General features: G+C 42.1%; 1 protein-coding gene across 7 annotated transcripts in view; it reads right to left on the bottom strand.

Annotated features, from left to right (window-relative positions):
- Positions 1-15,580, bottom strand: part of GPM6B (glycoprotein M6B) — a 106,479-nt gene that overhangs the window by 39,503 nt on the left and 51,396 nt on the right. The window contains exon 1 of one of the 7 annotated variants that reach the window (XM_086880059.1): positions 5,103-5,329. The exons of 4 other annotated variants lie outside the window; for them this stretch is intronic. In XM_086880059.1, coding sequence (XP_086736185.1) covers positions 5,103-5,253 — 151 coding nt within the window. In that variant the 5' untranslated portion in view covers positions 5,254-5,329. Of the gene's footprint in view, positions 1-5,102; positions 5,330-15,580 lie in introns of those variants that run through there. 2 more of the 7 variants (XM_086880055.1, XM_086880054.1) reach the window with 2 other exon arrangements.

Here is a 15,580-nt window from a genome sequence, read left to right as displayed (position 1 = left end):
GACACTAATGAACGGGTCCCCAATTAATCACTGTATTCTTTGCAACAGCAGATATCCTCATTAGGAAAGCAGCAGGACATTAACAAGTCCCACGTTGAGAGTGTCCAATTAACTCATCGACTAAATATGTGCCAAGCAACTTCTCTGGTCTAGCTTTTCCAGTCCCCTCTTTCCAGCTGCAGCGATTGGGATCCCAGTCATGTCTAAAGTAGCGGTTCTTTTGCGCTTTGCAAAGCCTTTGAGAGTGCCGAAGTGAACAACAAACAACGCCGCTCAAGTGTTCTACAGCTCTTTCACTTGTGCCCACAAAAGGCTAAGTGTGCACTCAGCGATTCAGCACAATTAAGAAAAAAACCCCACCCCTTTACCTTTATAAACAGGGAATGACTTAACCTGCTAACAACGAGTGTGGTTGGAGCTCCGTCTGGATCATGTCACACCTTAATTTTTGCCGAACCTTAGCAGTGGGTGATCCTGCATACAAAGTGAGCTCTGAGACAAAAGTGCTATAGGGTGAGTTAAGGACAAAGTAGCAGCTTTCAGCCTGGATTCCCAGATAGGCTGTCAAGTAAAATCCCTTGCCACGGCAGGATTATTCCCTAGAGTATACATTTCCAACACTTTGTCTCGCCTAATTTTCCAAGTGTCTCAAGCTTGGAGCCTTTTCAGTGTTTGGTGAGAAGAGCCATTCTGTGGCCCGGCAGGTTTTGAGGCTTGGCACAAAGGAGGGCTTGCACAATGGCCAGGGCCCCACTGCAGTCAGCGCAGAAGAAGCGGCTTTTCCAGAAGGAGCAGGGTCCCAGACTCTGAAATGGCCTCCAGTCCTGCTGCCTGAAAACCACCCAGACCCTCCTCTGAGCGATCTCTAGTTACATCCCCATTACTGTTTCTTTCCAAACCTGGCATTCACTTGTTTTAAACAGCTGAAAGGCATCACTTCTGCACTTTGTCATGACTCAGAGTGAAATTCATTTAGCATCTACTTTTCTTCATCTGTTCCTTGTATCATTCCCATCCCATTTTATTTCTACTCTCTGGTTTTCAGCACATTTGTAACCATTTCCCTTGCACTTGGAGCTTCCTAGGTGTCAACACTAAGCATTTTCATTATGTGCTTCCCTCACGTAAGTTACTGAAAATGCCCCAGGGATTTTTGATTTCAGTAGTACTACAGACACATCTTCCACATATCTCACTACTGGTGATTCCTGAAGTACAATTATCTGCTCCACCTTTCTGCACCATTTGGAGAAGAAAAGAAAGGAGCTAAGGAACCAGGGAAAGGGAGAAGGGATATATATACTGAAAAAACCCTAACATAAAAACAAGAGAAAAGCACAAGGCAGAAACAACACCCAAGGCTCTGGCTAAGATTCTTTCTTTAGTCTGTAAGAAGAATTCTATGTGGAAAAAAACTACTACATCAAGTGTGCATTCATGTCCTGGAGGGGACCAAAGGCATGTCGCTCAACATGGGACAGAGCGCCTCTCATTGCAGCTCAAAAACTTGCCCACAGGTTGCAGAAAAAGACCACAGTTTCTCATGCCCAGCCAAAATCACCCAGCCCAAACAGCTTGTTCACATGTTTATTAGTACAGGAAAGAAACTGAAGACCAGCCACAGCTTTAAAAGTATTTATAAGCACTTAATTCCAGCCATGGTCCTCAGAAACTAATTGTGTGTTCAAGGGTAGTACATACTTCTACTGCAGACAGAACATCACCAGGTTGTAAACACAGTCCATTTTCTTAGTTTAATTTGCCATTAGTACACTGCAGGTTTATAGAGCCAAACAAACTACAACTAAATTTTCATTGCCATTTCAAACTGTTTCCAAGCAAATATCATAGCAACATTATCAGTTCGTCAAGTTCACTAAATCTCAAATTTTCTACAATAAAATAATACACACATGTTTAAAGGAAGACAGAAAATGTATTCCTGAGTAAACTGAGCATCTCCCTAGTTCTGGACCAACTGGCTCCTGAGACAAAACTCATCATTTAAAGACCTTTACCCAACTTTAAGAGAGAAGGAAAAAAACTCCGAACTCTAGGCTTTTATACATATAGTCAGTATTTAAAGACCAGTGCTTAGAGAGTTTTAGTACATACCAAACATGAATGCATTTATTTCAACCTCAAATATAACCATATAATATGGTAATAGACTAAGCAGCATTTCAGACTCAGTTCTGTTGCATAACTGAGAAGAAAGAAGTCTTGCCAGTTGCAGCATCCCCCATTTCCCGAGCTGAAGGCGACTCTTCACAGAGGGAGCTCAGCGCCACTGCCCTGCACGCATTGGCAACTTGGAAAAGCAGCGATGGAGGCCTTGTCACGAAAAATCTGTTATTTCAGCTAAAACCGCACTTAAAGCGAACAGAAAGTAGCTGTCCGTGTTACCCAGAGAGAAGCCGCGGGTGAGAGGCTGCGGGCTGGGCTGTGGCGGCGGGGCCCAGGCCTGTGCCCCGGCGGGGCCGCGGGCCAGGCCAGGCGCCCATGGGAACCCGCCCGGCCGGGCCTTCACGGGTGAGCGGGCCCGTCAGCACACAATGCCCGCAGCCGCGCTCCCAGAGCCCGGGCCGCCCCTGCTCCCCGCTTTTATCAGCCTTCATATCTCAGCGATGACAGGCCTGAAAGGGCTTCTGATGGGAAATGTGCTTTGAATTAGCATATTTCCCCCTGCATACAATGGAGGCATTAAGCTGCTGCGTTTTGCACGTCCAAACAAAAGCAGCCCAGGCTGTTTTTAGCAGCACTGCTCGAAGCTTTCTTCCTCCTCTCCGAGCTGCAAGCATATTTAACAAATTTTCACTCCTTCTGTAAAGAAGGAAGCACGACCGATAAAATCTTATTATTTGATCGGTTTCAGACTTTAGAGGAAGAAGACAATCTTCGGATACTGCGAAGAGCAGCGCGGTGTCTGTGCACCACTGAACTGCAGCCACAGTGAGCCTGCCCCGCTGCCCTCAACACTTGCCCGGACCTTGTCCTCGAGGATTTCAGAACTCGAACACATTCATGGTAACCCAGTAGAAAGGGTCCTGTATTCAAAGATCAATTTTACCCCTGTATATCAGGCACACCGTTGAAAGTATCTGTTTTGAAAATGATAAACTGAATCGCTGTGCTGTAAGGAACAGGAAAAAAAAAACAAAACAAAAAAAAACCCAAAAAGCAAAAAAAAAATCTACCCATCCTGGAATTATCCTTTGGTTTAACAGGAGAGCTGAACCTCAGAAATACCACCTTTATGAAATGGCTTCAACCTGGAAAGTGAATTTCTATTTACCCAGGAAAAGAGGGCAAGAGGAAGGAGATGGAAATGAATTCAATGCAGAAGAAGAGGAAAAAGCATTCTTACATCAAACCATCTTTGGGCAACAGCTGCCAGGAGAATAAATCTACCTCAGCTCAGTGTGTTTGTAATTGCTCATTAACACAGTTGGACCATTAGGAAGCCAGTTTGTGGTTTTCTTGGTAAAGACGCATGTCTGCCTTCCTCCTACATTAAACAGAATTTTCTCTGTGAGGAAGACATAAGATTATAGTCAAAATGCTTCTTAAGAGGAAGGGTTTGGTGGTTTGGGTTTAGTTTTTCTTCTTCTTCTTCATCTTCCCTCTCCCAAAATTTCCACAGTATTTATGTAATCTTCTATATGCGGCACAGCTAAGAAGAAAAATCACACTCCTTAACAACATGAGATTACAGCAGAAAAGCAGAATGCCAATGAGATCCTAGGCAGGCAGCTTGCAAGTGAGATGGATATAAAAGCTCTTCAGAAAAAAACCTGGGTTGCAGTCTGCAGGAGTCTTGTAGGAGAAATGTCTGCTTTGTTCAGACTCTTCTGTTCTGTTTCAGGAAACTTTCCTGAGGATGAGGATCCATCTCCTCCTTGATTTCTTCTGCAGCAATGCTCAAGACACTCAACAACTGCTGTGCATGAGCACTTTGCTCTCAACCATCCACTGCCACCCTGCCACGTGCCAAGCGGCCCACATAGCACCACGCTCCCTCCCGCAGAGTGCCAGCCCCTGCAGATCTGCACAACCTGGCAGGAGAGGCACTTCACTCACTGATTTCCACCACAGTGACAGAGCTCCTGGCACTGGCACAGTACGGTGTCCATATGGCAACTGCGCAGCAGCGACTGAGGTCTGACCATAGACATCCTCCTCCCTCCGGCAGGGACCTTCCCTTCCCACCACAAGGTCCTCTGCAACACTGAGTGTCTACAGCCCAAGGGTCTGACCCCTGGTGACTCACACTTCTCTGATGCGCCAGCTCTGCCAACTTGACTCCCAGAAAAGCTTTTTCATAGTCTCCAGTAGCCACAGGTTCACTTTTAATCTGTTTTTTCAGGGGCACTAAGGAATCTGCCTGGAGAGGACGACACATTATTTGGCAGAATTTCTCTACTACCAAATGAAACTTACCTTTTAAAGGCTGGACATGTGTTTTCCCACGCTCTGAGGCATTTCACAACTTGGTACCAAAATAGTAGACAAGGCTGCCACGTTACCACAGGAAGGTCTAATAGCAAGGCAAAAGTAGAAGGGACTTAAGAAGCCCTTCAGAGGCCTTCATTAGGTTGTTAACAGATGGGTGAGAGTAACAAAGCAGTCTAGGCAGGAGAAAAGAGGAATTGAAGACCAAAATGGAGACTGATTTTCTCATTCACACTGGCATGAGAACTTCACTTTGTAAGCACGCTTTCTTAGATGAGTCCTTTGGAATCAAATGCCACAACAGCTTGACACAGAAAATGAAATAAAACAGATCTCAGCTCCATTCATATATAGTTCTCCTTATCTCAACCCAGACTTGTGCTACATTTTCTCTGCATTACCCAGTTAAGGAGGGCAGTGGTTTTGGAGGGCACCTAATGTTCAGCCAGGGTCAACCCACCACAGGTAGTAAGAGATATGCCCATTAGAAAGGTCCAGTAAACTCAGCAATGAGATTTTAGGCTTCTTAGGAGTGAAGGTCTGTCAAAAGAAACTTCAGGTATAACAGTGTCATAGTTTTGAATTTAAACCAAGGAAAGAGAAAGCTGAGAAAAAAAGCCCTCCACTTATTTAGAAATACTATGTCTCACCTGCAGAATTTCTCTTCAGCATCTTGGGGTATGAAGAAGAAAGGAAGTGAAAGAACTCAGACCAGGGTAAAGCAGTGCCTTTCACGTTGCTGACACCCAATGGGACCTGATCACAGCACTCCCCAATCGAGGAAATATTCTCAAATTTCATTTATTCTTCAGATTCACTGGATTCAGACCAACGATGAATACAGAGCACATGCCGCTATCCGCTGTGGTGTTCTGGCACAGGGCAGCACCCTGCCAACAAAGGCACCACTCTTCCTTTCAGAGAGCCCCAGAAAGAGCGCTCTGTGTTCTCATGTGATGAGGCAGGCTTTTACAACTTGGATCACTACAGGGTATTGAACTCTGACAGTATGCTTACTGAGGGTTTGCTTGCTTTATCTCAGACCTCAACAGGTATGTGTGATATCTAAGCTAAAATAAACCACCCTCATCACATTCATTTTGGCATCATGAGTCACTGTCTTGCTGAAACAAAACTACCTTCTCACCTCCACATTGAGTAAAGTGCTATTAACTTTTCCAATACCCCACCTACTGCTGTTTTCTGCTGTGCAAGTGCACAGCATAGAAACATCTCAGAATACGCTTCACGCTTCAGCATTCAGTGAGAGGAGGAAGACACAGAGAATGCAGGATACACTATGCCTGCTCCTGTAGGCAGAAATAGTTTTCTGTCCTTCTATATTAATCTTGTGAAAAAAACCAAACCCCAAAACTATTGGCACTCACACAAGAGATTGATGTGCTGTGAAGCAGGACAAGCTCCACACATTTCCTTTCCTGTCCTTTTAACTCAGTCTAAAAAAACCGATTTCAAGGATCATTACTATTTTTGCAACTTTCTAAACACTGCCCTGACTTGGGGAATCTTGCTGCATATATGAAGGCAGAGGTGATTTTCAGTCCTTTCAGGAAATGGTAGAAATTTGCTGGTCTAAATTTTCTGCTCCAAATGCAAGAGTCCCAGAACTTATTCAGACACACAGATGTTAAAGCAAAAAGTATTGTGGTTTTCAAGTTTGCCCTTGGAGAGAGGATCAGGATTCATAAAACAGAAAATTCCTTTCAGATCAAGGCTGGAAAACAGAGAATGCCAAATACTGAAGAGCTGGGCCACCAGCTACATCACTACCAAGATCAGGAGAGTGGTGCAAGTAGGCATAGAGCAGAGTGAGAGGAGAAGTAAATGCTTCCCCATGTCATCCTATACATCCTACTGCATCCTATTTGGGGAGCAATGGCTGGACAGAGCCCATGGTTCTACAAGCACTGACATTTCCACAGTGATCCTGCATGGTCCCAGACATGCTGCACAAGCTGATCCCAAACCAGGGAGAAATAGCCTGTGTTCTGCTACAGAGAGCTTCCTCACAGAGTTGTACTACTGAAGCCAAGAAACCCAGAAACCCTCAAGGGCCTGGATACTTATAAACCCTTTTCTCCCCAAAAGACGCAGTCCTCCTTTCTTTCTACCTATGCTCTATCTGCAATGTTACGTCACCACAGATGTTGACAGAATTTTATCTCTCTTCTAAATAGATCAAAGAGGAAAAAAAATTTTATATATATATGTGTGTGTGTAAAAAAATCTCAACTAAACCAAGATGTAGCTACTAAGTATGTGGGATGCCCTAGAGGAGTAAAATGTAATTTTTCCACAGTTTGAATCATCTGCTAGTGTTATGCCGATCCATTCTCATAAATACCATTTAAGATTTTTCCTTCAGGACACAAAATATATACTACCAATACATAGTGGGCTCTACTTTCCACCCCTGCAAGCTGAAGCACTGTTATGGATATGCTCTGTAAAAAAGCCCTGTGCAGTCCCACAGAAAAAGAGATTGCACCCTTAAGGCTGCGCAGACAACAGACATTCAGAACTGCAATGGAGAAGGAAGACAAAAAAGCAGCCATTTGCATCTTAAAATATTTGTAATTTCTATTTCACAAATCACCATTTTCTTTTAAAAAATACTTCTCAGTGCTGATGTAAGCCCTAAATTTAGAGACATGGGGAAAGAATTTCTATTCTTCTACCGTAAGAATTACAGAAGAAGTTTCTGCCTTCATTTCTCCTCTGGACCACATTTCAGCCTGAATTTAAACACTTTCTTACACAGAATAGTTGGTGTACATGTAAGTGAACGAGATTAAAGAGGAAAGTATGTTTTTGCTTGGAAATATGCTATTACAACACAGTGCTGAAAAAGTAAGCACATAAACGGGATATCCTTTGTGTTTGCTGAGGTACTTCACAAACATAGGACAGGTATATTATTCTTTTTGAAGCATAAACCAGGCCACAAAAATTGCTTTCACAAACACTAAAATCACTTTATTGATCTTTCTCAGTATGTGCCTAGATTTCCAGATGGACTCTTAGCTACAGGGGTCAATTAGATACTACAGATATCTTTAAACTTAATGGATTATCTGAACAGAAAATGTTAACAAATAAAATAGGTTACCATCCACGACAGCCACATCTTTAAGGAGCAGGAAAGCTACTTTCAAGTTATGCTCAGAGGAACAGTAATTCTTCTCTGAATTTTCAGCAAAGCTGTTCTTTCCTCTGCATTATTTTTGAAACTTTACAAAAGTTTTCTAAACTCTGCATACTAATTAGATTCTAATCCAATTCACCAGATGTGGGCAGTCATCAGTACTCTTCACAAGACTCCTGATTAAAAAAAAAAAAAATCAAAGTTGCTTCAGTTCCTCCTTGCAAATGAGCACTCTTCAGCATTTTGCTCTTAACAATGTATCAGCCAGGGCCAGAAGTGAGTAGCACAGGTTACATTTCTACCTCACACTGAGCTTCTCCTCTCAAACATTTTTGTAGGATTTCCTGTTTATGTTTGTGCCTAAATGTAACATCAAAAGCATGAACTATTTTCAGCTGTAACAGCAGTCTTTTAATTCTTATAAATTTATTTGACAATGGTCCTTTTTAGAGAGGATTTTACAAAGTGAGAGGCAAATAGAAATAAAGTTTTAAAAGTGATTTGGTTAAGAGTCACACTGCACTTAGGAAATATCCATACAGCAGGAAAAACAATTAGCATCCATGACATTACATTTAAACACTGGCACCCAATACTTACTCATTAGCATCCTTCTGGAATTCTGCCCCTTTTAAGAAGTTTCATTCTTTTAAAATAGCTATGCTTTCCTAATACATGATATGCCTGAAACCCCTCTGACAAGCTCTACCAACTCAGTCAAATTTTTCCCACTTGCACTTTCACATCATTTGAATGCATGCATTGTCAGCCTCCTCTGCCTCCACCTCTCCTTTCCTACATTATGTGCAGCACTAATTTGTTTCAAATTATAAAAAGCACTAGTGGATTCTGAAGCCATTAAAAAGAAGTTGCCAGTATATAGGATCTGTGGAAAATTTGATCCAGTAGGTGAAATAAGACTTAACTTTAGAACTGATAAATAGAAGTTTCAGATATTATTATAGAATAGGTTGCATTTTTCCTTTTAAAGTTATGCAGAAGAACTGTGTCCATTGCCCTTGCAGAAAATTGCAAGAAACCTGTTTGTTTTTTTTTTTAGCATTGAGACAGATGGCCCTGGTTTCAAATATAGAAGACCTTCCTACACAAAACAGAGGTGCTGGCACATGATACGTGGGTGAAGGATATTCTGGATACTTGCCTGGGAATGTTGTACCCAAGAGGTGAAATAGCAGGATAAGAAAGAAAAAAAAGGAGATAAAAAAGAAGAAGCTAAGAAGGAAGAGGGAAGAAGGAAACACCAAAGCAGCAGGCTCAGAAGTCATGGTGGAACATGTCAGCGACAGAAGGCAACGCAAAAAGCATCACTTTCTGAGCAGATGGGGAGTGCATATATACCTTTACATGGGGGTTCAGATTACTGATCACTATTTCTGAATACTAAATGGTGGCAGAGCCCTTCAGACTCCTTCCACCTCCCACATGAGTGGGAAAGGACACTTTGAGTTCTACCAGCAAGCAAGGTCATGCCAAACCCTCAGTGGGTTTCCCCCCCACAACTGGACCACTTCAGGATCCCTAACTGAAGGCTCTCCCATCCAAGCAGCAAATCCCGGCAGCCGTGTTCTTGCTCCCAGTCTTCCGCCCCTGTCGCCTGTCACAGCCGTGGGCTCTCGGCCTTTGTCTCCCTCCTGAATAACTCCTCCTGCTTTCAGCCTGTGCTTAATCCTCCAGGAAACCTCATTCTCCAGAGAAGAAGAGTGCTTCTGTACATAATCTCCAGACAGCAGCTGTGACCCCAGCACCCAGAAAGGCGATCATTGTGCAGAACTGTGGTAGCAGGGGTGAACTTCCCCTCTCCCCCCCGCCACTCATTTAAGGGCTGCTGGAAGCGCGCTGTCACTTTATGCGTACACACTGCCAGCAGTGATTTTCTCTGGCAGCTGTGGGGTACTTGTCCCTTCACCCTCATTGCAGGCTACCCTCAGAATCTGCACAACCATCTATTTTATTATTTTTTTATTTTGCCTTTTAAGGGATTGAACTTCCCACCTGCCAACAGAAGGAGCGCTTGTTTTTTGCATTCGGTCCTCGAGGCTATGGCAGTATTACTGAAAAGTGACTTTGTCCATTTTTAATATCCAAAAATACAGAACAGCTGTGCTTTCTTGAAGTCCTTTTGTATAAGAGTGGCTTTGAGACAATACTAAATTCAAGGCTGCCAAAGCTCAGACCTGATCGGCCTGAAAAATTCCTTTTTCTTTTTTTATACTAGCTCTCAAGATACACTATACTACCAGCATGTCAGTAACGCAACAGGTGTTATCTTAAGGCAGAAAAATTTGAACAATGTAATTCTTCATGGCAGGCTTATCAGCTTTTTAGTACACTCAGCTTTTATTATTCTGACACAAGGCAAACTTACGTAACAGCACAGTGCGTACTAATTTATGGGATAACAACATGGATGTTGAGTTTGGAACACTGCACTTTTGTTTCAGACTGTGGATATTTCCCATACTCCTAAGAAAGGCATATGCTGCGCAAACACTTTTAAAAGCATGCAAGTGGAATTCAATATATTGAAAGAAGCTAAAGTACTCTGGAGCGATTAACAAACACGTTTCAACAGAATGGCACAAAAGGATAATTAAGAACTAAACCCACAGAGATACCGAGACAACTAAAATCTCTCCAATTTCTTCTGCAATTGATCAGAAAAGTCCACTTGCCCACTGAGGGTATACAGACAAGTGTAAAAGTGGCTCCAGATCACTGCCAAGTGACTACAAAACTTCCAATCTTCTAATGCAAATCCTTACTTTTGGAGGATTTAAGGGTTCCTATACGGAGATAGTGAGGATATATGTGGCCACAAAGCTGAACAATATCCCTTCTTTGACTCTTGCCTAATGTTTCTTCTTCACAGGCAGAAGAGCACTGAAAGTCATCTACCCAGAATGCTGATCTCTGGCAGAATAAGAGTCAGAAGAAAAATAGTATTAGAAAGACAGAGCTGCCTGATATGGCAAAAATACTGGGGGAAAAATGATGTGACTTAGTTTTACAAAATTAGCCTGTTTGACTTATCCTTCATCCCAGAGGACAAATACAAAACTCAAGGACAAAGAAATTCCTTTCTCCTCTAGCTCAATAGAATTTCTCCAGACTCTGCCTATGCAATCCAAGCCATCATCTCCCCAGTGAGACAAAACAAATCTGGTGAAAGGTAAATGGTCACCATTCATCTTAGCAAAATGGATCACAGCAGAATTATTTACTTTCCTCTGGCTCTTCCCAAAGTCTCCTATTTATTCATTGAAATATAATTGATATCAATGTACTCCACCAGAAAAGAAAAACAACTAAAAATCACTCTCAGTGCCTTCTCAAAGGCTGAGAGAGATTTCCAGGAGGGATTTTACACTGAACTACTATTTGAATGCCTTTAAAACACACTTTCCCTTCCCTCATTGGCTAGAAATATACTTAACAGAGGTACATGCACACACACATTCCCTCTAGCTATGGTACACATCTTCAGGACTAGTGGACTTAATGATGAAAGACACTTTGCTCCCACAGGCTGGAGAAAAGCTCTCAGCTGTGACTCCACACGTGAGCCATTCCCACTCATGCCTGCTTCCCTTCTCTTGATAAAAACAAACACTTAGAAACTATCTGCCATGTTAGTGCTCACACACAGGTTTCCCTGAGTATCTGAACATTTATACCACAGCCCAGCCCTTCTACAGATGAGGTACCCCCAACCAATCAACATGCTGGGGACCCCATCCCATAGTGACAAAAGACTGCAGGCAGCAACGCGCCATGAAAATTCACGTATTATCATGTACAATCAGTGAGTATCAGTGGTACTTCAGGCAGTTGGCATTAGCAGTGCCTTCCTCATCAAGTGCCTCACAGTGAGTAAGCAGCTCTGGGGCAGATCTGTAATCTCTGCAGATGCTGTTTGCCTGTCTTCATCATGTCTACACAAATGAACATATGGCCTTCTAGCACAAGGCCAGCTTACACAGTCATTAATTAGATATAATTTCAGCCTGTTTGATGTATCTGATACAAAAATCTGTCCTCTGGCAGGAATGCCCTTGTGGTATAGAAACTTTGTCTCTTTGTGAATTGACTCATCTGATGAGGAAAAGCTACATTTTGTCAGTGACTAGGGAAATACCTGTTTATTACAAACGCAGGTACAGCAGTCTAAACACCTGAACTTGACAATGGTTTCTTCTTATTCTCCCTACCTCTCACTACAAGTAGAAGATGGGCACTCCCATCTTTCTCTCAAGCATGTGATACCCAAGATATTCTCCAAAAGCACCACTACAGCTCAGCAAGGCATTACAATGCCAGTAATTCAGTCCTGCTGCCAGCTCAGAGAGCTAGTCATAAAACTCCTGGGAAAGTACATGGAAGCAATCATCCTATACCTAAATACACCTCATGGCTCTATGTACATAAGTAGACTTTGTGAATTGTTGCACTTCACTCATTTTTAAGTGAATAATCAAGAAAGAGGATTAATTAAGGCAGAAGACTCAGAAAAGTTGGTATGAAAAAAATACATTTTTGGTAAAAGGTGGTAATTTTTTGTTCAGATCTTGCTGCACTGCTTCATTTTCTCACACAGCAGCACAAAACAACACCAGGCATGTATACAGCCCCAGACATGGGGGCTGCTACTCAGAAGTAACCAGAGCACATGATGGCCCAAAGAACTTTGAGCTATGCTCTTTTCCTTCATCATGCACAGCACTGTGCAGAAGTTTGCAATGCAGCACTGTTTGCAGAAAGCATAACAAATTCAAGAAGTTTGTAAGAACTTCCCAATAACACGTGAGATGCAAACTGCCAGTTTATGAGGAGAAAGACCTGACTTACAGACACAGCCTGGAGTTAGTGGGGGAGAGAACCTTCTGTGTGAAATGTGAGGAATCTTCAGCAAAGCAAAGCAGATACTTCACAGAAAGAAGCGAGGATTTAACAACAACAGAAAAAGCACTTGAGGGATAGCATGAATGATTTGTCTTTGATGGTATTGAACTATTCCTGAATTACTGTAAAATAATTTTTAAATTTCTCTTACTAGTTCTTGATTATACACTGGGTTACAGAACAAAATACCCAATAATAGTGGCCTTTCAAAATATGGTAATGGCTAGAGGTGCTTTTCTGTGGAAACAGATAGCAAGATCTTTCCTTCGGAAGCTAGCTGGTTCACTGGTTTCCTGTTGAACCCTATAATGTTTGCACATGCTTATTTTTGGCTGAGTAAATAAATGTACTTGAAAGTACATTGATCCCCACTTTCATGTGAACCTTGGTGGCTTTCCTGAATTTTTTTCCTAGAGATACAAGTCCCTCACAGAACTGAACAGTCACAAATTATATATAAATATGATTATTATGATAGAAAATTAATCATAATTTCTCTGCAGTGTTTCATTGCAATGGATTATGTTCTAAGACTGACTTCCAGCAGATTCTCAGTACTAGCAGGAAAGTAACATTTTAAATATCTATGCTATATGAACAACGCTGTACTTATGCAGTATATTCATCCTTTCTCAGTTCTTGATTTCCAGTTGATTAGAATTAATTTAGCAGTCACTATTTTAGTGTAATTCTTCACTATCAGCTTGTGAAGTTGGGAGTGGCTGACAGTCATCTCTCTTGACAAGCACTGGTATGCTCCTCATGCCTCTCTCCAGATGAGGCACCTTCAAGGAAAAGCAAGACAGAGCTCGGTGGTATCCATACAGTCTAGGGTTCCTTACTGTTACCCATTTTATGTCCACAGACTGCATCACTATTTCTATAAACTGAGGAATTTCAGGTTTGTTTGATGTCTTTGCCATCCCTATCCCTTTCTCATAAGAAAGTTGAGAAGAGGGATGACAAGAAGCTGGTAATGTGGAAGGCTCTAGAGAAAGACTTGGCACCTTGAGACCTCAGCCTGTCCTAACAGGCAAGAGACAAACCCTTGCACCACCCCAACACGTGGTGATACAGTGCTATATCAGGCCAGGGTGTCACAAGATAGGTAGGGGGACAAGACCAACTGCAGCATTGGAAGGTGACTTTCTTACTGGAATTTAACTGCAGATAGTATGTCCACATAAAGACCCACCAAGCGAGACTGGTGTCTAGGTGCTAATTCCAAACCCCAAAGGACACATGCTTAAGTGGTACAGGAAGAGTCAAGATGAAAATGAAAAGGTTTGGAGTTTCCCTCTCAACATTTCCATGGTCTACATTTTGCAGCTCAAGCTGTGTGAACCTGCCATGAGGGGAGTAAACCCCCAGGAGATTGGGTTTGAGAAAAGTGGATACCTAAATCAGCAGGAAGTTAGCATCCATTTGGGTGTAAAGCACAACATTCAGATCTGACACTTGTGAAAGGGCAGTAGCCCCAAACTGGCACAGTCTAAGCAAAGAGAAGAAAGTCTTGCTGGACCAAAGATATGTAAAAGCAGACAAATTTCCCATCTCTAACCTTGGTGAGTCCAGTAGAAGCTACTCTCAATCAATGATGTATAACAGATTCAAACAAGTCAGAACTGTCAGCAAAAAGTACCACATGATTTAGTGATCTGCTTCTAAAAGTTACCTGAAGAGTGAAACTTAACTGCACGTAAAAGCCTCCAAGACCTGGTCTTACCCTCTCCACAGGGCACTGATCTGGATTTTTGTCCTGTAATATCTTTTGTTTCCGCTGGTGCCCAAACAAATGTTCTGCTAGAACAGATTATAATGTGCATCATCCCTTCCTGTGGTGAAAAGACTATGAAGCAAGCCCACATTTCCTTCCACTGCCAAAATCACTTAGACATTCTGGCAACGCAGGACACATTCTTTATGTTATCTGGCAGCTAGTGTCTGACAGCTGTTCAGCAGCCTATCTGAAAAAAACCTGATGGCCTCACTCCAGTTCCTGACAGACTTATTCCAGATCACAAAGCTTCCAGATTATTATAGCCCACAAGGCTTCATCCAGCGAGTCCTCCATCATCTCACTGTCTTCTACCTTTCCAACAAGGCTATGACATTTCCTCTGGAGAAAGACAGCTAATCTGGTATCTTGAAAGAATTGGCCAGATGAGGAACCTAATCTATGGCTTAGTTCTTTCATAGATGAATCATCAGCATAATAAAGAATATTACTTATTAGTAGCATGTATTTTGTGTTCCAGCTTCCAGACATTGTAACTTGTTATGCCACTGCCTTATAAATCCAAACTCTGTCCACTGGCAGAAATATTACCCTGCACAGAGGATGACCTGCTCTTGGATCATTGCAAAACTTCACTCCCTGACAGCTTTTCTACAATTACTGTTCCCCTTGCAACTCATGTGAATCAAACCCTTTCACACAGTACTGAATCTTCATCACTCCTGTAACTGGGGATAAGCTGCACCCCTTCTTTGAGTGCTCTACACCAAGAGCTCATGTTCCATCATCCATCATAAACTGTATGGGTCTCAAACTGCCTTTATTCCTCTCTTGGACTGTGACCTACATTTGGGTTCTAGATGCAATCCTTTTTTCAACTACAATACTCTATCTTCATCACCCACAGCTGGTTAAATTAAATAAAAACCAGATTATCATTCCCCTCTATCTATGCACCACTTCTTCCACTTCAGCATTGACTTGAAGCACATCAGATTTTTATGAAGACATTTTACACTGTGTATAATTCATTCACAATAGCATTTTTTTTACTGTTTAAATGGTATGACCAAAATTTTCTTATGTATTTTGTCTCCTTATTGGTAAATAAGAATGTAACAGTCACCCTTAATTAGGCTTGTTGGACTATACAGCTTGGGTACTTCACAAACAACTAATACTAAAGGAATTTCTTTACCACTTCTAAGGGTGGTGGGAGAGACAAAAAAAAAAATACAAAGATTTCTTTTTGAGTCAGAGCTAACAGCCACAAAGACTTTCATCTCAGCTCTTCAGTGTGACAG

Source organism: Cyanistes caeruleus, chromosome 3, assembly GCF_971803275.1.
Source record: "Cyanistes caeruleus chromosome 3, bCyaCae1.hap1.1, whole genome shotgun sequence".
Lineage (NCBI taxonomy): Eukaryota > Metazoa > Chordata > Aves > Passeriformes > Paridae > Cyanistes > Cyanistes caeruleus.
Note: the sequence above shows the minus strand (reverse complement) of the source record. Positions and strands in the feature narration are given on the sequence as shown.